At 43.8% G+C, this 23,597-nt stretch overlaps 1 protein-coding gene across 1 annotated transcript in view; it reads right to left on the bottom strand.

Moving 5' to 3' along the window:
• OBSL1 (obscurin like cytoskeletal adaptor 1) overlaps nucleotides 1-23,597 on the bottom strand; it is a 59,215-nt gene that overhangs the window by 23,363 nt on the left and 12,255 nt on the right. The window contains exons 9-14 of the mRNA XM_054970083.1: nucleotides 21,461-21,733; nucleotides 20,384-20,656; nucleotides 17,363-17,635; nucleotides 8,002-8,277; nucleotides 5,677-5,952; nucleotides 114-389 (exon numbers count right to left, since the gene is read on the bottom strand). Coding sequence (XP_054826058.1) covers nucleotides 114-389; nucleotides 5,677-5,952; nucleotides 8,002-8,277; nucleotides 17,363-17,635; nucleotides 20,384-20,656; nucleotides 21,461-21,733 — 1,647 coding nt within the window. The remainder of the gene's footprint in view (nucleotides 1-113; nucleotides 390-5,676; nucleotides 5,953-8,001; nucleotides 8,278-17,362; nucleotides 17,636-20,383; nucleotides 20,657-21,460; nucleotides 21,734-23,597) is intronic.

Genomic DNA, 23,597 nt, shown 5'->3' with positions numbered 1-23,597 from the left:
TTTTCTATTTTAGGAACTGTGTTTTTGTATAGTAAAAATTGGTACTTTTAAAAAGAGGAAATAGCTCACAGCTGGCCTTTCCTCCTCTCTCTCTCACCAGGTTCAGGCCTTACCCTCTACTTTGACGTAGAAAATGAGGCTGTCGTCACCACTGTCACACAGATACTCCCCTGCATCACAGCGTTCTCCTCCTAGAATCACCAGCGAATGGCGTGCCCCATCCTGCTCCAATCGCACACGGTCCGTGTCCTGCAGTTTCTCACCATCTTTGTACCACTTCACCTCCCCTTTAGGGCAAGACAATGTCACTGATAATACCAGGTCCTCTGAAGCTAGGAAGCTGTGTTGAGTTTGCAACTCATCGCGCCCCACTATCCGCACTGGGGGGTCTGCCAGAACAAACAGGAAGTGCAGTTAATCTTCTTCAGCTTCTACTCCAGTAATAATTTTCATAACATTTTAAATGCATGATCCTTATTGTCATCGTAACACCACCACCTACTTTCTTGTGTTACATAATGTAATTGCCATGTGGTTTTTTGAGCAGGAAATGAATGAGCTCATTCTGGCCAACTTGGGCTCCATGGAGTTAATCTTTCCTATACAATTTGGAAAATTCCCAGAGGGCTCAGAGTACACATGACACATAACTTGTGGATAACTTGCTGATTGGAAAATCTAGGACTAATCCTGAAGCCTCCAGGCAGGCATACATAAGGCTCACTTACAACAGTATCACAAAACAAAAGGACCATTCAGAATTCTGGGCAAAGCAAGGAATATCACAATGACTTTTTATTTGCATCAACATACTGTTTTACACTGCCATCAGTTTGGTGTTTTAAGTCAACAGACACACAGCATGTTTAAGAAGGTTATAAGAACTACTGAAATTAATTAGAAACTTCATTGCATGTGAGACATAGGGCATTCTCACACATAAAGCTTAAACCATCTTTGAGCTTCTCTCCCACTATTAATGTCAGCACTAATCACTGTTATGTAAAACATATCACAGGCACTCAGGGGACATAGCTTGGTAGTAGAGTCCATGCTTTGCATGCAGACAGTCCCATCCCTGTCATCTTCATTTAAATCACACAGCAGAGATTAGGCCCTGAGGCCCTGGAGAAGTGCTGCCACTACCTAAGTACACAATATACACTCTTTGGGTTAGATCTGGGGCCAACCAGGAGGACTGGCAGTCAGACATACACTTGAGAATCACCTGCTGAGAGCTCAGTTTGCTGGCATGCGAAGCCTGGTTCAGATTGGGACTGTGGTGCATAGAGAATGCTTATGTCTTTCCCCTGCACCATTTTCTCAACTTAAAAACATCCATCAGGGAGCACTATTTGCCTGTGGGGAAACTTTAATGTATCCCATCAGTACATGTGGAGTCCCCAGTGGGACAAATAGTTCAGGTGGTTCAGATTGGGAAAATGGTGCCGGGAGGGGCAGGCTGGGGCCAATTCTCTTTGAGCACCTTCGTCTCAAATTGCACTTCTGTGAATTGATTTCCTATTGGGGAACCTGAAAGTGTCCTTGGAAGGTAGGGATATGGAGATCTTTCAGAATTACAACTGATCTTAGGGTTGCCAGCCTCCAGGTAGTGGCTGGAGATCTCCCGGAATGACAACTGGTCTCCAGGCCAGAGAGATCAGTTCACCTGGAGAAAATGGCTACTCTGGGGGATGGACTCTATGGAATTATGCCATGCCAAGGTCTTTTCCCTCCCTAAACCCCACTTTCTCCAGGTTTCTCCAGGTTTCACTCCCCAGATCTCCAGGAATTTTCCAACTTGGAGCTGGCAACCTTAACTGATCTCCAGACTACAGAGAACAGTTCCCCTGGAGAAAATGGCTGCTTTGGAAGTGGAGTGTATGGTATCATATCCCACTGAACTCCCTCCCCTCTCCAAACCCGGCCATGCCTGGGCTACACCACCAAATATCCAGGAATTTCCCAACCCAATCTTGGCAACCCTTGTGGAAGGGAGGAACTGTGGGGAAATGTAATGTATAGATATGTTCTCTTTGTCAGATGCATCTGACAGGGAGAGCTGTGGTTATCGAAGGCTTATACTACATTGGAATTGGATGGTCTGGTTGTTTTGCTGCTATAAACCAACACGGCAAACTCCTTTGAAGCCTCACACAAGCCAATTAATCCCCACACCAAAAGGAGATGTTTACATTTACTAGCAAAGGAATGTTTTGGTTGCATCCTCCCTCTCCCCCCATAATTGCATCTTCTCTCTCCTCCCCTCCTCCCCCCTCCTCTTCTATATTTGACCAGTTTCTGTACCATGCATCTGACGAAGAGAACTTGATTCTCGAAAGCTTATGCTACAATAAAATTGGTTAATCTTAAAGGTGCTACTGGACTCTTTTTGTATAGATATGATGTATCATAAAGCTAAAAGGAGCACAAGCATTTGTTAACATGAATGACTATTTCAGCCACGTGGCCTTTACACTCACGTTACAAACCTGACTGCTTTAAGCTAACTTCTTTTAAGGCTATGAGTCAAATATCCATATCAAGTGTGCATCCGACCACATGTTTTCCCCAGCTGTGGCCAACATACTTCTTGTGGGCCCTGCAATCTTTTAACATATGTCCTTTGGGATTGCTGTGGCTACTTATTTCCTACCTACTCCCCAAAAAACAAAATGAAAGAACATCCTGTCTCCTGGCCTGTTTCTCATCTGGACATGTCTCGAAGAATTGTCTGATAATCACTTCACCACTAAAACTGAAAATGAAAACTACTGCCAAGATAAAACCGCATTACTTCAAAGGCAGCTCCACCTAGGGGCCAAATGAGTACAACACAGTGCAGGTTTTTCTGCAAGATTCCTAGTTTAGCCCACCAACCCACATTAGTTTGACTGTGTACTCCCATAGGGAATTCAGTATTAATTATTGCACTTTCTGAAGTGGATGCTCAGTTAGTTCCTCAGAGAATTAAGAATTTTTTCTTTATTTAGGTTTCTTCCCCTGACCTGACCTGGATAGCTCAGGTGAGCCAGATCTCAGAAGCTAAGCAGGGTCGGCCTTGGTTAATAACTGGATGGGAGACCTCCAGCAAAGACCAGGGCTGCAGAGGCAGGCAATGGACAAACCACTTCTGATGGTCTCTTGCCATGAAAACCCTACCAGGGGTTGCCATAAGTCAGCTATGACTTGAGGGCACCACACACACAGGTTTCTGCCACCAAATATATTTATTGCTAACAACAACAACAACAACAGTGAACAAAATGTTATTATTATACGCACAATATAGCTGGGGAGCTGAGTCTGAGAGGAGCGACTTGCCCAAAACCACCTATTGAGCTCATGGCAGTAGTGGGAGTCAAACCAACAGAGTACTGAATCGCAGGCCGATCGCTTAACCACTATGCTACAGCAGCTCTCAAAATGCTGAAAAATACATCAAAATTATTCCCAGTTCTTAATTTCCTGCATCCTCTATCTTTGTGGCCCTTAGCTATACATCCCAGGTACTTGTGAGCTGACAGTGAGGGAAAGGACTTTTACACATGGTCAGAATTAGAAACATTGTGTGGAAAGAGCAGTGGTAGTTCTAAATCCTTGCAATGAGATGTACCTTTTTAATGAGATCCTTTCTATTCCTCTTCCTGTTGTTTCTTATCATGAATCTGGATAGATTCTTGACCCCAAAGGGGTTGCAGGTAAATAAATGCTTGAGGAGAAATGTATTTATATCCGATTTTCTATCCAAAAAGAAGGATCTAAGTACAAGGAATGAAATCTCCTGAAAAACAATCATATACATTGTCTCCTCAGCCATTCCAGTTGCTGTACCAAAAAGAAGGTTCATATGAGCCTTGAACCAATGATTCCTCAGCAGAAGTAGCAAATTGTTGAGGCAGTACAGAAAAGCTCAAAAAAATATCACCAGGGAAAGCACCAAACTGTCAGTAATCCCTAGTGAAGCACCCATAGGCACCATGGTGCCTCTCAGGGAATCTCCTGGTGCCCATTTGCTTCTTCCCCAAAGCCTCTCTTACTCTTACTCTGCTCTATCTCATTGGAGCAGGAGGTTCTTCAGAAGAACTCCTGGGCAGTGTAGCGCAGCCATAGGAAGCCGGGCTGGCAGGCTAGCCACACTTGCTGACACACTCGCTGGCACCATAGGAGGCCTGGTGCCTGAGTGGGCTGGCCACTCCTGGTGGTGCCACACAGGAGGCCAGCCCACCAGGCTGGCCGGCCACTCCCCTGGCCACTCTCCTGTGTCTCCTGTGCATCTTAAAGACTACGAGTTTCAAAACACCAATTTTTTAGGAATGTCAACTCTGAGATAGGAAATTCTTGGAGATTTAGGGGGTGGAGCCTGGGAAAGTGGGATTTGAGGAAGGATGGGACCTCAGCAGGATATAATGCCATAGTGTACACCCTCCAAAGCAGTCATTATATTCAGTGGAACTGATCTCTGTTTTCTGGAGATCAGATGTAATTCTGGGAGATCTCCAGGCCCCATCTGTTCTAGAGATCTCTCGGGGGGGGGGGGTTGGGGGGGAAGCAGATAAACCTTGCAAGGAGTGCAAAGATGAGCAACCATTTTCTCCCATTCATCAAAGTATCTTCTGTCTTGCCACAGATCTGCGCAAGTTCTACACATGAATGCTGACAATGAAGAGAAAGAAGTACTATGTGTGTGCATGTCTCTATGGACAATAGGATACATGTATGTAGATGTTCATACTCTGTGGGAATTCATGTGCATGTTCTTGGACCCTGAGTGTGAAGGAAACCTCTTCCCTGAGCTTCACCTATGGAGCATATGTTCAGCTTTGTAACACAAATCTCCCCACCACCACTACCACTTTGTTGCCCATTTCCAGCAATGGTAATCTGTGGAACATCAGGAAATGAGTAAAACAGACAGCACAAGAAGTAAATAAATGATAATCGTCTTCTCCTTAGCAGTACCCTAAAACCTATCTAATAATAAGGCTGTCTCTGAGAAACCTCAGTATGTTCATAGTCTGTTTAGGGGCTGACACACTGGCAAACACAACCCAAGGTTGCAGCAACATGCACAGGCTATTGGTAGACAATAAATAATGTGTCCACAGAGAAAGTAGTGGGAACATGGAAACCCTAAGCAATAGGAAAATGCAGAAAGAGTAAAGAAAAGCCAAGGCACACTTCTAGGCAAGCAAAGGAGTCAGCAATCTAGTGCAGTCATATCCAAATTGGCAGAAAATTTAGAATGAACCAACTCAAACTCCTCCTATGATGGGCCTGGGGAAAGAGGTTTTTCAGGCATTAAATGTTATACAAGTTATACAAGAGTCTAGATAATATACCCATTCCATTAGGGAATAGCACTTTTTAAGCCTTTGCTTGCATTATCAAATTATAATAGGACTTAGGAAGTGATTCCAGGCATACTGATGCACTGGCTTTAGTGAGTCCGTAGCCGCTTCTTGTTCAAGAGCTTGGGCAACTTTGCTCAAGCTCTTTCCAACAGGCAGTGAAAGGAGCTTGGCCTTCAGATGAAGGGGTTGGGAATGGATCAGCATATTAAATCTATCCCTGGATCACAAGCTGAGATTCCCATTTTTCCCGACTACCACCCACCAAGATTCTAATCTCAGCTTCCTTCCCTGATGTCACCAGGTCCTTGAGCACTGCACTCACCAGACACCTGGACGGTGAAGGTCATGGTGTCATCAACAGCGTTGCAGATGTATTTCCCAGAATGCTCTGGGCCAGCTGCAGGGATGACCAGACACCGCTGGGCACCCTTTTCCTCCAGGACAAGGCCGCTGTTGGCCTCTAGCGTGACACCGTCCTTAACCCAACGGACAGGCGCTTTCCCATGAGAGAGCACACAGGCCAGAGTCACTGTCTCCCCCGTTGAGACCTTCAGGACAGAGGGAGCCCTGCGGGGCCACACGATCTTCACAGGGGGCTCTGCAAGGAGAGGGCAGGCAGCCCAAGTTTGAGGCAGCGACAGACAACGTTGTTGCTGGGCCATATCACAATCTTTTGACAGAAGGGAGCATCTCTGTATGATAGCTGCCCTTATTCTGTGGTGGAAGGGCTCAGCTATATAGGCAAACTGTCTTCTCCCCAGATTCCTTGTTAATCCAGCTAAATACTGAGACTGAAATTTTTTTGAGATAATGTGCTTTCACCACCAGCCACTAGTGCTCTCCCCACCCTCTGTACACCACCCCCTCTTTAGCCCCAGGAAAATGCTCGGGCAATCGTCTCTCATATTTCTTGCAGACCCTGAAGAAATTATAGTGATTGAAGCACTCTCTAGCTGTATGTTTTTAAATCCTCACAAGGGGAAAAGCTGCTGGGAGGATTTCTGTTATAAATACCTCCCAAGAAAGAATTAAAACCTCTCCACTGTCCTTAGCTGTATTTTGTTTTTAAAAGGAAAAAAACTATATGTGACCAAATGTTGGATATATTTTGGTTCTCTAACAGTTCAATGTCTCCCATTAGTCCTTGTCTCCCATTAACATTTCCAGTAAGTATTGACAGTTCTGTTTGTATAGGCCTAGGAAGTGAAGCAATATTGAAGGGTAACTGTCGACTAATAAATCCAAAATAAATATCTCTTCACTACACCTCTATTCATACACCATCTAAGGATCGAATTAGCTCTTTATGCTGCAGCATCACAGCTTTATCACCTTGGCCGTTTCCAGATGGCTTACCTGCCTCCGGAATGTCGCGCCATGTTGCAGGGAAAACGCGAAATATCGTGTTTTCTCGCACGAGTTTTGCGCGACGTCGCACGATGTCGTGCAAAACTCGCGCGAGAAAACGTGATATTTTGCGTTTTCCCCGCAACATGGCGCGACGTTCCGGAGGCAGGTAAGCCATCTGGAAACAGCCCTTATGTCCAAACATTTGTCCTGACTCATGAGGACAAGCTACTTATTGTATCAATTTGGCCAGATCCATATATTTGATCACTGAGAGTTTCAGCTCTCCCAGGTGCAGCGATGGAAGGAAGCACCAAGTCACAGAGTATGGCTTGTTCTCCAAATAACTTTGGATGTTCTACATTTCCTTAGATGCATACTTAGAGCAGCTCTGGCATTTTCAACACTATGCAAAGCCAAGGCTTTGGCCAGCAAAAGCTTGCATACTGCAATGAGAACATTGGTTGGTCCTAATTAAGGATATTATTTTACTGGCCGTGTGGATGTAAGTCAACAAGGATTTCCAAATCACTGCAAGCAATATGGAGGCCAATCCTCAAGCTATGGAACCCCATCATGAACACATACATGCACACATTCTTTGCATTTAAGTGTTGAGCCCTATCAAGGTTTGTTTATACAAAAAAGTTTAAAAGGAGCAAGTGTAGTTCCACACACCTTTTCATATTGTTGATTGGCCCTTTTCTGCATGAAAAGTGATTGTATATCTCAGTTAATGCATGGGTCAAACTAAATGTTATAAGAGACATGGAACTGCCACCACTCTAGGCCTTTTTACTCTTTCCTATATTGTCTAACAAATAATGCATAATGGGATGTCATCATGCTTTGCATGTTCACAGCCTCATCTCCCATCACTGACCAATGAGCAAAAGGGATGGAGACATGATATCTTACCACACAGTGTCCATATTAAATAATACAACAGGTGGGGAGAATGGTTGTACTTCTATGTCCCTTATAATAGGCCTTAGTTTGGGCCTATTACTACTAATGTTTAATGGATATTTTCCTATGAAATGAGTATTTTAATCAGAATGGCTTGTGGAACTATATCCTACATCTGATAAAAATTCTACCCGTATTAAAATTCTACCTGCATATATATAAACCCAAAGTTAAAACTTAGTCTAGAACATAAACAGAAGTGTTCACAGATCTGCCAAGTTAGAACAAAGTTTGTTCTCCTGGGGACTGATGTTTTAAGAATTTAATATCCAGTTCTGGGTTAGCTCTGGGGCTTAATTTCAGGGGTGCAGATCTGGACCCAACTACTTACCTGAAATTCTGACATTGAAGGAGACAGACTCATCCTTGGTTTCACAGATGTATTCTCCAGCATCTTCAGCACTTGCCTGCAGGATGACAAGGTGGCGCTCAGCACCCTTTGTCTGCAGCAAGAGGTTGTGTGTTTCATCCACCTCCAGCCCATCCTTGAACCAGCGCACAGGAGCATCGGGCACAGACACCTCACAGCTCAGCTCCAGGCGCTCAAGTGCCCACACTTGTTTCTCCACTGAACGCTCAGCTGGCTGCAAAATCTGCACAGGGGGCTCTGCCAAACAGACACCGGGCAGGAGTGTAAGAGGCCTCATCCACTCCCACGCCCAGCCTTACATCAAACTATATGTTACACGGATGATAAGCATTTAAACCCCAACAGCTGTTGCTTCTAAGGAAGAGCAGATTCTAGAAGGTCAATGTTTAGTGGCAACAGAAAAGAGAATATTTAACCCATCCACCCTCTTCCACTGTAATCCCACCCCAAGCTACTTTGTCCCAGGCAGAGGTTCCATGCCCATATTTGCAAAGGGTGTGTATGAAATGGCACAGGGTGAATAACTACAGCAGAGAAAAGGAACGGTCATGGTTACATGCACATAATGTTGCTTCTCTAAAGAAATTTTTTTCCTCGAAGAATGTAACAAATTTGGTCCTTTAAATGCCCCCTTCTACTGCCTCCCAAGCCATGCTAGAGAGATGGCTTCTTCACCTTGTGCAATATCTAGTGCATAATGAGATGTAAGTAACTCGGAGCCCAATTGACACACAGACTACCTCAAACCTGCCTGCTCCCTATTCCCCTGCTGTTGAACTCTATCTGACCCATGGACTTGAATTTATATTGCTTTGGAGAACTCAGAATGGAAAGAACAACAAGTTCTAGGTATCGTAGTCCTCACGTCTGGCTACTTCCTTCTCACAAAATATTAGGACTCAGGAGAGCCCAATTAAGTTGAAGGGCAGTAGATTCAAGACAGACAAAAGGAAGTACTTTTTTCACACACTGCTTGTGGAACTCACTGCCATGGGAGGTAGTCACAGCCACTAGTTCAAATGGCTTTAAATGAATGTAGGCAAGGTTTAGCAACCATTATTAGCCAAGATGGCTGAATGGGACCTCCATTTTCAAAGGCAGCCTCTGACTGTCACTTGCTGTGGGGTGCAGCAGCGGGGAAGACTTTGGCTGCTATGCTCCTTCTATGAGCCTTATGGGTCATCTGTTCTGCAATTGTGGAAACAGGATGCTGGTTTAGACAGACCATCATTCTGATTACCCACTGATACCATACATAAGAGAGTCGCTTACCTGCAACAGTAACAATGAAGAAGACAGAATCACCACCAGCGTCACACACAAACTCTCCTGTGTCCTGAGCCTTAGCCACAACTATGACCAGACGGCGATGGGGCCCTTCACTCTCCAACAGGAAGCCCTCCTTCCCCTCCACCTCTTCACCATCCTTGTACCAGTGAACAAGAGCATCAGTGCTAGACAGTTCACAGGCCAGCACCACGCGCTGTGAGACGTGATACACATGAGCTTCATCTGCATTGGAGTTCACAACTCGAACAGGCAGTTCTGCAATCAGAAATGCCATAATAGCATGGAACACAGAAAAAGATCATTATTTCAAAGGTAATGGTGGGAGAGGGAGAAGAAGAGGTGAAAGGGGTTCAGTGCTGTGCCATTTATTATTTCTGGATGGAAAAGGATTTACAAATCTATCTGTTTCTGGTACTAGCAGGACCACTGAGGAGTGGTCACTAGGACTCACTAACAAAAAAGATGACAAAAGATAAAAAGCAAATGACAGGCAGAAATAAGGCTGGTCTCAAGCACTGAGATTTGGTCCAGGTCCAAGGATTATGGTGGAAAGAAAGACCAAGTAGGTATCCTGTCCATCTCAGATCAGCCAGAAGCAGCACATAAGGGCGAGGCACACTTCCCTCCCCTCCCCAAGCCTTTGCCTCAACTCACCATCCACTGTCACAGTGAAGGCTACGGTGTCGTCAGCTGTGTCGCATGTGTATGTCCCCGAGTCCGATGGGCAAGCAGAATGGAGCAACAGCCGGCGAATGCAGCCTTCTGATTGGACAGTGAGGTTGTCATCATTCAAGGGCACAGGATCTCCATCCTTGAACCACCGGACAGGGGCATCAGAGGCAGAGACCTCACACTCCAGGAGGAGAGGCCTCTCAGCTAGGACTGTATGAAGGCACTGAGCCTCCGACAAAGGAGTGATGTGCACCTTTGGAGCTGAAGAGAGACAAAATGAACATGTTTGGAGCACCCAGCAATTTTGTAAACTTAATGCTGAGGTGTGGGGAAGCCTGATTTGGATTGGTGCATGGGCAGAAGGGACGTAAGCCTTCCCTTGGCCATATTTTCTTAACCTAAAATGGCTTCCCAAGGAGCCTCTGTTGGCCCGGCTGGAGAATTTAATGAGGCCACAAGTATAAACTGTGTTACATGGTTAGACCTGAACCATGTCAATAAACTCAGGTTCATTGTTGAATCCTCAGAGGGTCCCCAGTTTCCATGCACTTAACTCTTTCTGAATGTGACTATACAAGTGGCAAACAACGCCAGGCAGAGACTGCTGCACCATTGCACCATAGAGTTGTACAGATAGAGCAACTTATCTCCATCCTCTGGGTTATGGTTCTGCTTTCCAAATGGTGACTTTTAAATTAGTGCAGGAGACGAAAGCTCTCTCTCTCTCTCTCTCTCTCTCCAGGATCCTGTTATGTTGAATGGGATGTGTCTCAAGTTACACAACTTGTAGCATTGGACAAAAAGTTCTCTGTGAACTGTGATTTGGAAAGCAGCCAGAGCTGAACTCTGCTTCCTTCATGAGGCACTTATTGGAGAACCCATGAATCCAACAACAACAACAACAAACAAAACAAAACAAAGAAGTTTAAATTAACTTTACTGAGAAGTTAAAATGAAAGCGCAAAATGTAATTGAATAGGTATTGAATGAAGAATTGATATTCAGAGGAGTCTGCAGAAGATAATTCAATTTAGAATCCACTATAGTAACTTTGGTGAGTTGTAATTCTCTTCTCTGACTTGATCGCCAGTTGGGAAAGGATTTGCTTTTGTCATTATTTTAGATTTTGCTTTTATTGTTTATTATAGCTATTTATTGTTTGTCACACATTCATTATATAATATATGTGGGTGTATACGTGTATGTAATAATGTTCAATGCTAAGAAACATTGCAGAGGGTATGGCTGGAGGGGGGGGGGAGTGGAAAAACAAGTATCATTAACCATCAGGCCACTGTGGCTCTATTAATGTTTCCACAGCGTGCCTAGCTGTTTCCAATACTTTTAGAACATTACAGGCTCCCATGGGGATCCCTGAAGTTGCCCATTAAGCATAATGCTGTATTCAAGTCTCTGCTCCTGGGTCATCCCGAGCTATTCATGGGTAAAAGAGGAAGGTCCTAATGATCAGCTGACTGGCTAGGCATTTCCTCCAGAATTTTCTTTTCAGTATAGCTCTGCTAGAGGCCAGCTGTATTGTAAGCAACATTCTGGGGGTGTTATGAAGTCCTTGTCTCACCCCCATGTCCACTCTGGTCCTGTCCACGAGACATGTTCTGGGAGTTTTGTGCTTGAAACTTAATTCCCAGGTTTATGTGGGCCCAATTAGGAGTGAGACTATGGCATGGAGGGAGAGGAGGCTTAATCCTTTCCCTGTGCTGTTTTCCTCACCTGAACCAGCTGTGCAGATCACCTATTTGCCCCATTGACAAAAATTACATGTCCTGATGGGCAACATGTAAGTTTCCCAGCAGGGCAAACCATGGCTCCCAGGGCCTGTTTCTGATGAGGACATTGGCTTAGGGAGGATATTTAAGCATCCTTCACTTTGCATGCACCTGGAAACCTTGCCACCCCTCCCAGCATCTTGAAGAACTGGGGAAGGGCAAGTGTTGGAGGATATTCATCGTTGGGCATGCATCCTTCAAGACCATTTTGCTCCCTTCCCTCCCCCCCCCCTGTTTAGTCCCCTTGATTCTTCACAGGAGCACAATATTCAGCAACACCATTGCAGGGACTTGAGTACCTTGAGCACAGGTGATGAACATGGCTTAATGCAGACCCTCTCCCTGTGATGGCTTTGGAACTGATGGGTGAACAGCAAACTCAGCCACTCATACACCTTTGGACCTCCAAAGTCATCACAGGGGATGGGCAGTTACTGCAGCCCTGTGCACAAGCACCCAGACGCTACAGAAGCTCTCTCCAGGTTTGACTCCCTAGAACTGGCTCTGGGGAGAGATCCAGCTGCTGGGCACTTGTGTATGATATAAATATATCTTGTAGCCCATTGCCAATGTGCTGCAATAAAACAAGGGATATGGGAAAATTAGTCCCTGCTCTGTCATAAAGTTTACTTGGTAGTTGTTGGGCAACTCATCACATTTTAATTCAAAGCTGCTTCACACATTTTCATTAGGATAAAAGATTATCAGGATGTCTTGCAATTTGCCTTGAGCCCTTGGGATAGGGCGAGAAAGAAAACATATACAAACTGTACTGCTGTTATTTATTTCCAATGGTTCTTAATTTCATTTTCATATAAACATCTATTCGGCATTCAATACATATTCAATTACATATAGTACTTCCAATTAAACTTCACAGTAAGGAAAATGTATATTTCTCCAGTTGCCTCTCAGACTCCTGGATGACTACAGTTAACCTCTGCCCCTCTCTCCCCTTTCAAAATATGTCAGTTAATTGAAATCCAAGATCAGCCAGTTACATCACTAGCCAACTGAATGGGGATAGTGGGAAAAGCAAAAATTATATGCAATAACAAAACCCCACTGGATATTGTTCCTACCACTAAAGAAACGACACCCATTCCACAGGCACCACAGTCAGCACAGAAGATAGGTAGGAAGCACACTTGAAGTTCACTGTGCAGCCTTGGACCAGGCACACACACTCAGAATTTGATCCCATGACCTGTCAGTGGAAAGAGCTGACCATCGTAGATCTTCTCTCTTTTCCTACAGCGACAAAGTTGATTCCAGAAGTCTCAGAACCCGCATAGGGGTCAGCAGGATGTGGCGAGGAGGAGAAAAGATAAATTTGCTTTCTCCTGTCCCTTCTGTGGGCAGAGCTCCACTAATGGAAAAAGAAGAAGCAAATGATTTTGCCCCCTTCCCCCTCCTCACTGACCCAAGGAATCAACTGTCCAAGGCTGCTGAGAGTAGGAGAAAGAAGAGAAGAAACACAATCATTGTGGGAGCGAATTGGGGGATTCAGTCTGCAGCCTAACCTATCTCACAACGCTATTGTGACAGTAAAACAAAGGAGAAGAATGTAATGTTTGCTGCCTTCAGGGCAAAAACTGATTAGACTAGATTAACAAATTAGATAAAATTAATTGATAAGATAGTCCAACAGGACACAGTGCAGATCACAGGGAAGGAATAGAAATCTGATTCCCAATATTTGAGTTCATGAAGACAGGCCCTTGAAACTGACTGAGTTTCAAGTGGGAATCTGAGGGAATATAACGTATTCCTAACAGTCAGAGAAGTAGTCCTGAAGGAAGGAATCTTCATATATTACTAACCTGCAATAGTAACATTGAAGAAGGCAGAGTCCCCGCCGGCATCACATACATATTCACCCGTATCTTGCACCTGTGCCGAGCTAATGATGAGCCGTTGGTGGGGTCCTTCACTCTCTATCAGCAAATGTTCTCCCTCTTCCACCTCTTCCCCATCTTTGTACCAGTGGACCAGGACATTGGGGCGAGATAGCACACAAGCCAACACCACACGTTCTGAGGCTTGATAAGTATGGGCCATATCTGCGTTGGAATGCATAATTTGCACAGGTGTCTCTGCAGCATAATGAGATAAAGCATAAGGGGGGAGGTTCAGTGGAAACGCACACTGGAACAGAAGGGAGAATGTTCTACTAGTTGCTACACTTGTTGCTTCAACACAAAGGTCACTTTGCAATGCTAAAGTATTATCCTTCTGCAATATATTGGAAGTGAAATTATAGCTGCAGTTCCACATTGTACTTCCTACAGAAGTATATCATTAAAACCCCACACTGTCTCACCCCCATAACAGATCCTGACAGCTTAATACTATGCAAGTTTACTCCATTCTAAGACCATTGAAATCAATTATCTTAGAGTAGAGTAGCTTTGCATAGAATTATACTCTTAACTTCAGTACATATATTCAGGAATAAAATTCATTTTGTACATTGGGACTGAACTGTTTTTCTCAGCCCAATGCACTACTGCAATCGATCCTTTCATGAATCATTTCTTCTTTATTTGATTATTTATATTCTTATTTTCACCAGCCATAACTAACACACTCAAAATATCAGATATATAAAATGTAAAACATATATGAAAGTAAAGGGTCTATCTGCTTGAGATTGTTCAGATTTAGAATCCTATAATTCAGTGTCTGAAGAATTTTTATCTTCTGCTAGTCCCAATATTGTAAAAAGTTGTCAGACATGATGAATCCCTTTATGTATTTTGTTTTAAGCTTGCAAAACTTTAATATATGTCACTTTCAACAGTTTCAACAAAAACTAACTTTTAGTTCTCACTGCCTCACTGATGAAAGTTCCAGTACTGTGCTACAAGAATTCTTCCTTTGCAGACCTGATACAAAATTTTTAAGCATCCAAGAATAATTACTATTGGACCCAAGGGGATAATAACTCCTGTTCGTGTTTTAATACTTTCTACAGTTTGTTTCCAGCAAATTTATATATGTAGACATATCCACCAAATCTGGAGATCTGTGATATGATTTTTACATTTCAGTTTGGCTCAGGACATCAGTACTGGAGGTGAGTATTTTAACTTTCTCTACCACCACTCTTTTTTCTAATCAGGGAAACTATTTTATTGTATTTACATTATTTATAGTCCATGTAGTGTTTTGCATGTAAATAAGCTTCTGTGTTTTATTTATTCTGGTTAATGTGGGGTTTTTAATATTTGTTACTTTGGGTATAAATGCAAGCCTCTGAAGAAAGAAGCAGGGGGGCTGGATGGGTGAATGGAGTGTGCTGTGATTGGATGGTAGCTGTTCCCTAAGAGCTGAGTGAACTGCAGTTCTTATAGTGTAATCCTAAGAAGAGTTACTCCAGTCTAGGCTTAAACTGGAGTAACTCTGTTTAGGATTACAGGAAGAGACCCCTTTCAGGCTTCCACAGAGTTTTCCACACTTTTTCTCAGCACACTGCTGAGAAAAAGTGTGGAGAACTCTGTGGAAGCCTGAAAGGGGTCTCTTTCTGTCAAGTTCAGTGAATCTGCATGGAGTTCTGAGAAATTATATCAAAGTCAGTCAAACTGTGTATAAGCCTGGACCTGCCTGTGTATCTCAGAGTCAGGTTATTCTAGCTAGGTCAGGTAAGCTGTGTGGAAAAGCCTGTGCGAATCTATGTCTGTGTGCATGAAAGGAGTATTTATTCTGTTAGTGAAGATCTGTGTGGAAAATTAGTCTTTGTGACTAGATTTGTAAATATACCTTCAAGAATATATAACTGTTTTTGAAACCACCAGGCTTATGAACCTATTCTGAAACAGATATGCTCATTAGTACTCTGCAACCATCATGCTTATGAACTTACATATAAATTGTATTTTTAGCTAAGCAAAAAAGAATTCTTTTTTAAATTTCACATCCACCCCTACTCGCTGCCTGTTCTGTCATACTGCCACCTCTAATAATGCCTTCTTAAAAGACCAGTTTAAATGAAGAGATCTAAGGCCAAAAAAAAACCCTTTGGTGGCAGCAAAAACCTTTCGAGGGAGTCAGGGAGGCAGCAATATATAGGTCACACAAACAGGGCAAATAGGGTTGTCAACATCCATGTGTTGGCTGGAGATCTCCCGGAATTACAACTGATCTCTAGGACACAGAGATCAGTTCCCCTGGAAAAAATGGCTGCTTAGGAGGGTGAACTGTATGGCATTATACCCTGCTGAAATTCCTCCCCTCCCCAAGCTCCACCCTCACCAGGCTCCATCCCCAAATCTCCAGGAATTCCCCAGCTTGGAGCTGGTAACCCTAAGGGCAAAATGCCACAGATGGCAATAACTTTGGAGTTAAAACCCAAAGGGAGGTGTTCTTGAGATAAAAGCCTGGGTAAAGTACAGAACACCTGAAGCTCAGTGTGTGTGTGGGGGGGGGGAAGGTTGTAATATTTTGCGTATAACGTATTTAAATTTGGATTTTGTTTCTGCTTGTTAATGTGGGGTTCCTAAATATTTGTTACTCAAGGTTTAAATGCAGGCCTCTCAGGAAAGAAGGAAGGGGGCTGAATGGGTGAATGGAGTCTGCTCTGATTGGATGTAGCTGTACCCTAGGGGGCACAGTGAACTACAATTTTTAATCAGTATGCTGAAAGAAAGTATTCATTCCAGTTGCATCAGGCAAACTGTGTGGAACCTGCAAGGGAGTCTGTGTGTTTCTAAAAGAAAGTTCACCAGCTAGAAAATGTCTTTGGGTGTCTCAGAAAAAGGATTCTGACTATGGCTGATTCCGCACTCGTTGGATAATGCACTTTCAATGCACTTTATCAATCGTTTGAGGTGGATTATTTGTTCCGCACACAAAAAAATCCATTCCAAATGATCTATAAAGAGTATTGGAAGTGCATTATCCAACGTGTGCAGAATCACTCTAAGTTAGGCAAACTGTGTGGAAACCTGAGACCCTAATTCTGTCTGAGTCAGGCAAAGTGTATATGAGCCTGGAGTCACCCTTGGTTGTCTCAGAGAGAGGTTATTCTGACTAAATCAGGCAAACTGTGTGTGAGCCTGCATTAGAAGAACTGGATTAAAGATCCAAAGGCAAAGGTTTTAAAAGGTTTAAAAACAAACAGGAAAACATTATAGGAGTGTTAACTGTGACCAGGGCCCTCCTGAGGTAAAGTTTAATGTAACGGTCCAAGGCAAGGATTAAAATCCAAATGTTACAGTCCGCTCTTCTTATAGTGTAAGTCAGTACTGGCATCTCTGGACTCCAATCTACATTAGGAAAAGGGTTTACGTAGCATGGTGGTCCAGATTCAAATTGCACATCCAAATGGTTACTATTTATAGAAATGAAAAGAGAGCAGATCAGAGGTCAAGAGCTTTTCTAGTTATCTGGCAAAGTATAAATTTGGATGGAAATTAATTAAGAAATAAATATAACAAAGACTTTGATCAGATGTACTAATGATCGTATGATAATACTTTCTAAAATACATAACTAAAACAAATAAAAACGAACTGAAAAGATTCTACAGACATCTTTAGCCTCTTCCAAGGTAAATTAATTTATTCTCTTGCCTGTGACAGAGATGTTGAAGAAGACAGAATCGCCACCTGCATCACACACAAACTCCCCTGCATCATGCACTTGTACTGCAGGAATAATAAGCCGGTGGTGTGGACCTTCATTCTCCAGCAAGAGCACCTCACTTTCTTCTACCTCCTCCCCATCCTTGTACCAGCGCACAGGAGCATCAGGGCGGGACAGTTCACAGGCCAGCTCCACACGATCTGCAACCTGGTAGGCATGCTTCTCCTCGGCACTGGAATGTACAACCCTCACAGGAGGTTCTATGGCAGAAAGAAACTTACTCTGAATGGGGACGGGGAAAAGGTAAAGAGTTCTTCGATCCCTCATGTTGCAGTCCCAAGTTGCATCAGGCTCCCCCATAGACTTTTTAAATGACATTCCCCACAGCAACTGGGTGGCTGTGGGGGAACTGGAACCCACACATTAAAAGGTTTGAATCAGCAATATGCCATGGAAGCTGAGAGAACTTGGATCAGTTAAACATTCTCAGCCTAACTGATCTCACAGGGGCTGTTTTCATGTGTCTTACCTGAGCCGGAACATCGTGCAAAACACCCAGGCAAAGTTGCTCCAGGAAGACACGATTTCGGGCAAAACTCCCAGATGACAGCGTCTTCCTGGCGCGATTTCGCGCAAGAAGACGCTGTCTTCCGGGTGTTTTGCGCGATGTTCCAGCAGCAGGTAAGACATGTGAAAACGGCCAGGGTTGTGAGGATAAAATGGAGGAGAGGAGAATGATGTCAGCTGATTTGGCTGTAAGGTTTGGCAACCTTCAGGTGGGTTCTGGAGATCTCCTAAAATTACAACTGATCTACAGACTATGGAGATAATTTCCCCTGGAGAAAATGGCTGTTTTGGAGGGTGGACTCTATGGCATTATACCCTGATGAGGTCCCACCCCTTAACCATGCTCTCCCTAGGCTCTACTCACAAATCTCCAGAAATTTCACAACACAGAGTTGGCAACCCTATTTGGGACCTCATTATGGTGAAAGTTGTGGTACAAATGAAATAGATAAATAATAAATAGAGCTGATTATGGAGGGCATGTAAAAATATGTTGGCTGATGAGTGAGGAGAGAAAGAAGCAGGGAAAAAAAGAGGATATGGGAGTTTCTGAGAGCTAGCAGAGGCGGGGAAATGAGGTACCCCCTCCTTGTTAATATATCTAATTCTCAACATGGCCCCATCTGTGGACATTTAAATCCAGAGACTGGAGTCATTAACAAACAAGATAGATCTTTCTATGAACTTGAAAAATGCTGGAATAGTTGACGCAGCATGCCCTGTACATGGGTTGGGGTGGGGTGCATGTCTCTCTGTGTGTATGTGTTCTTTTCCTGATTAGAAAGATCCCTCTCTTTGTCTAAGGTTGGAACATCCCCTCCTACTTTCCTGTCTCCATTTAAAGATTCTCTCTATTTTATTTTTATTTATTTATGTTCTTTATAGTCCACCTTTCTCACTGAGTCTCAAGGCAGATTACACAGAGTGAAATTAGTACAGTCAATATCAAGGACATTTCCATAAACAATGCCATAGGGTAAATAAATACAAGTTTACAAAGATTTACATTACATTATCAGCTGACATCATTATTTACATTACATTATCAAGGATCCAATACAGAGTTGAAGAAATGCTGAAGCAGAATGTAAGTAATTCTAGGGCTGACATAGCCTTGTGGTGTCCAAAGAAAAAGGTTAAATCTTTATCTCTTTCCCTTGCAATAGGGAATTTCCCTCTTACACCCAAGCAGCCCCAATGCTGAACGAGTCAGCTGTGGTACAGGGAAAGTAGTGCTTTCGGTTAGGAGTCTTTGGCCGAATCCACATTACCTCCGCGTGTCCCGGTGTTGCGCTAAATGTCCGCGAAACACCCAGAAGTATAGCGTCTTTCAAGCGTGATTTCTTTCTTGTACAAGTAAATGTTGTGAATGGAATCTACCTAAATAAACTGTAAGTTTATCTTTTCAATGATTTAATTGCCTGTGGATTAATTACTGTACATTGGGCAAAATGCTTCTGACTGGGCAACTGCTTCCAAAAAAATTATGACTGCTTCTAATAAGAAAACCCCTAAGTTTGCAGAAAAATCTGAAATTTAAAAAAAAAAACACTAGGGGGACTAAGACCCTCCAAAAATGACAGAAGCACTGCCTGTATCTTTAAGAAATGTAGGCCTGGGGAGACCCAGGTTTGAATTCCCACTTTGCCATGATGCTCACTGGATGACCTTCGGCCATTCTCAGCCTAAACTACCTCACACGGTAGTTGTGAGGATAAAATAGAGGAAAAAATTATGTAAGCGGCTTTTGGCCCCTGTTGTGGAGAAAGGTAGCATAAAATGAAGTAAATAAATATAGCCAAATATGGGGGGGGGGGTAGATAAAAAGTTGCTGGGTAGGCAGGTGGGTGGGAAGGAGAAAAGGAAGCAGGGAAAAGTGAGGTTATGGGGGCTATCGGGAGGAGAAAAAATGAAATAGTGTGGGGAGGAGGAGACAGGGGGAAGTGAGGTGCCCTCCACAAGTCCTTGCGGTTTCCCCACTGAGCAACTGGACCCAGCCCCGCCTGAAGGCTGAAACTATGCAGTATTTTCTTGGGCAGAGGCTGCCAGGGGGAGGGAAGGGGGAAAGCTGGGGACAAAAGGGCAGAAAAGGTAGGTTGCCTGGTGAGTGGGAAACAGGGAAAGAGGAGAAGATCTGAGGGCTTTCAGGGAAGGGGAAAAGAAAATTGTCGGGATACAAGAGAAAATGAGATGCTTCCCAGCCCCCACACAAGTCCTTGTGTGTTCCCCTCTTGTCATTCACTATTTCTGATTCTGACCTTAAAATTCACAACTGGGGGAAAGAGTCAGGTTAACTGATCTGTAACAGTAATATTGAAGAAGACAAAGTCACCTCTGGCAACAGACCACCAGTTGGTGGTAGGACCCTTCATTTTCAGCAAAAAACCCTCACTCCCTTCCACCTCTTCCCTATCTTTGTACCAGTGCATAGGAACACTGACCTGCGACAGTGATGGTGAAGAAGGCAGAATCGCCACCTGCATCACATACAAACTCTCCTGTATCACGAAGCTGCGCAAAAGGAATGATCAGCCGGCGGTGGGAGCCTTCACTCTCTAGCAAGAGGGCCTCACTTTCTTCCACCTCTTCCCCATCCTTGAACCAGTGTACAGGAGCGTCAGGGCGGGACAGCTCACAGGCCAGCACCACACGGTCTGAGGTCTGGTAGCTATGAGCTTTATCTGCATTGGAGCACACAACCTGCACAGGTGGCTCTGTGGGAAAAAAGAGAAATAGAAAATCAGAAGCAGTAAGCAGGACCAAACTATCATTGTATGGCAACCATTCCAGAACTGTGTGCTGGGCCACACTACCCTGTAGTGAGACATTAATTAAATAGTTGGCAACACTTTTGAGTCCACAGTGCTCACCTACAGAGGAAATGGCCCATTACATCTCTCCCTGATTCCCTGCTTTCTCATTCTCTCCTTCTAATCAGTTTCTATTGGGGGTAGGCAATTCTTCCATGTCTTTCTACCAGGTGTGTTAGGATCATTCAGCCACTCGTGATGAAAAGCTGCAGCAATCACCCACTTTCACAAGAGGTTTCCCACTTTGTCTCTACAAGAGTCACTGCTTAATGTTTCTCCCAGTCAAAAGGCATGCCCCAAACCGTGGCTCATGCAGGAATACAAGGACGGCTCCACTGAAGTTATGTCAGTCTTATTCTTACAAGCTCTAAAAAAAAATATTTTTAAGTGCAAAATGTAATTCAGCTATAATAAGTTTGAAAAACACTGTTGTAGGGAATCTTGTTTAATTGTGACCACTGCCCTGCACTAATAGGATGTGCCCTTTAGAAATCACTAGGATCAGCATGACATCTCACAGATATTTCACAGTCAACTGTAAAGGAGTCTGCCATGAAGAAAGCAAAGACGGAGTGAAAAGGTATGTCCAACCCAAGCACCAGGGAGAGTTTGGATAGAGTAGGATGGGCAGAGAATAAGACAAAGGAAGGGAATTCTCCACTCTTTCTCAGAGGTCAAAGTAAAAGATTAGTAGGAGGCATCTCTGACCTGTGACAGTGATGTTGAAGAAGGCAGAATCGCCACCTGCATCACATACAAACTCTCCTGTATCACGGAGCTGCACAGAAGGAATGATCAGCCGGCGGTGGGGGCCTTCACTCTCTAGCAAGAGGGCCTCACTTTCTTCCACCTCTTCCCCATCCTTGTACCAGTGCACAGGAGCATCAGGGCGGGACAGTTCACAGGCCAGCACCACACGGTCTGAAACCTGATAGGCATGGGCCTCCTCAGCGCTGGAATGCACAACCCTCACAGGAGGTTCTGTGATAGAAAGATGTACACCGTGAAGATTCTTTTGCTGCAGTAGTGTTTGTTGCATCTCCAGATTTAGAAAACAGCTAAAAATGATGCACTTAGAAGAAACGATAAACTCCCTTCTGTAACTAAGTCTCATGCCAGCACATCTTACATTACTAAAGGATAAGGTGACTCTGCAGACAGGAATCTTTTTTTTTTTTAAGATTTTTTATTCTTTTTATTATCTGCAGACAGGAATCTTGACTTGGTTCAGGAAGACTGGGATTTCAAATCCTGCCTCTGACACCAATGGCTTGTTTGGCTTTGAGCAAAGTCACTGTTTCTCAGCCTCAGTTACCCCATGAAAATAACAGAGATAGCAGTGATCAAGCTCACAAGTCTAATCAGGAAGGCTCACCCATAAATCCTTACCTCACCATGAAGCTTAGAGATTCTGAAAAGCTAGAGTTGCCAACCTCCAGGTGAGATCTGGATATCTCCTAGAATTACAACTGATCTCCAGACATGAGTTGCCCTCACAAAAAATGGCTGCTTTGGAGGGTGGACTCTATTTCATTAAACTCTGCTGAGGTCACTTCTCTTCCCAAACCCCTCCCTTCCATGGTTTTACCCCCAAATCTTCAGGAATTTCTCTACCCAGTACTGGCAACCTTATGTGAGACTAAGATGTAAAATACAAAAAAATTGCTAAAGAAATTATAAATAACATGCAGGAGGCCAGCAAGTACTTGTGGAGGGCACCTCATTTCCCCCTGTATCTCTTCCCCCAGTACTTCTGGTTTTCTATCTCTGACAGCCCCCATATTCTCTCCTCTTTTCCTGCTTCCTTCTCTCCACCCACCAGCCAGCTTTCCTTTATCTCCCCCCCCCCTGTTTTCAGCTTACCCTCCTTCCCTCCTCCTGGCAACCTTTCTCTGGGAAATGTCTGCCCCAGTGCATAATGGATACCAGTGCCAGGCTGGGCCCAGTTGTGCAGTGTCCACCAACAGCACTGGGCCAGTCCCAGTTGTTCAGTAACTGCCACCACCAGGCCAAGCCACAAGTGGTGTGGATATGATTCTCTGGTTCTTGCCACTTGGCCTGTCCCCAGTGAGTCCTCCTCCATCAGTGGGACATGATCATAACAGATAGCATTATTGTGTGTTATCCTTGTAGCATATTTAGAGTGATTGATTCATTCATTCTCACAGGAAATGGAGAAGGTGATTAATAGATCTATTTTACAGATGACAAATTGAGGATAAGGAAAGAAAAACTTTTCCAAGCCTAGCTAAAGAGCTTCTGGTTTGATTCAAATCCATGCCTCCAAATCCAACATCCTAAGGGTTACCAGCTACCTGGAGGGAAAAAAAGTTCTGCCCCTTTAAAAAAGGCTTGATGAGCTGTTATTTACCTTAATGTCATGAAAAGCTTCGGGTGCCCATTTTTACACATTAAAGGGACAAGACATTTTTCTTCAGGCCTGTTGGCAACCCTGTTCACTACACAGTGGTTCTGTACAGCAATTCACACTTCCATTCTAAAAGATGGACAGGGAAACTTATCCTGTACATACATGACATCTTCCCTATCTCCTTATGGAAAGATAGGGGGTAAACAAGTTTAAACGCTGTTCAGGTAGTACGCTGTCAGGCCACCCAGCAGTTTGTTTACACTCTGTTCTTTTCTTTATCTTTGAATAAGAAACTTTGCCTTCTTCCTCCTAAAGGGAACAGGGGAAAAGCCCCTTTAAAATGAAACCTTTAGGGGATGAATGGCAGCCAAGGCACAAAAGTCTGATTCCTAAGCATTTTGATTAGAGATACAAAGTGGTGCAGTTGAGCAGGTTGCTTTTCTTTTCATCTTTCCTTCTTGACTCAAATATACT

The sequence above is a fragment of the Eublepharis macularius genome, chromosome 2 (assembly GCF_028583425.1).
Source record: "Eublepharis macularius isolate TG4126 chromosome 2, MPM_Emac_v1.0, whole genome shotgun sequence".
NCBI classification, from domain to species: Eukaryota; Metazoa; Chordata; class Lepidosauria; order Squamata; family Eublepharidae; genus Eublepharis; species Eublepharis macularius.
Note: the sequence above shows the minus strand (reverse complement) of the source record. Positions and strands in the feature narration are given on the sequence as shown.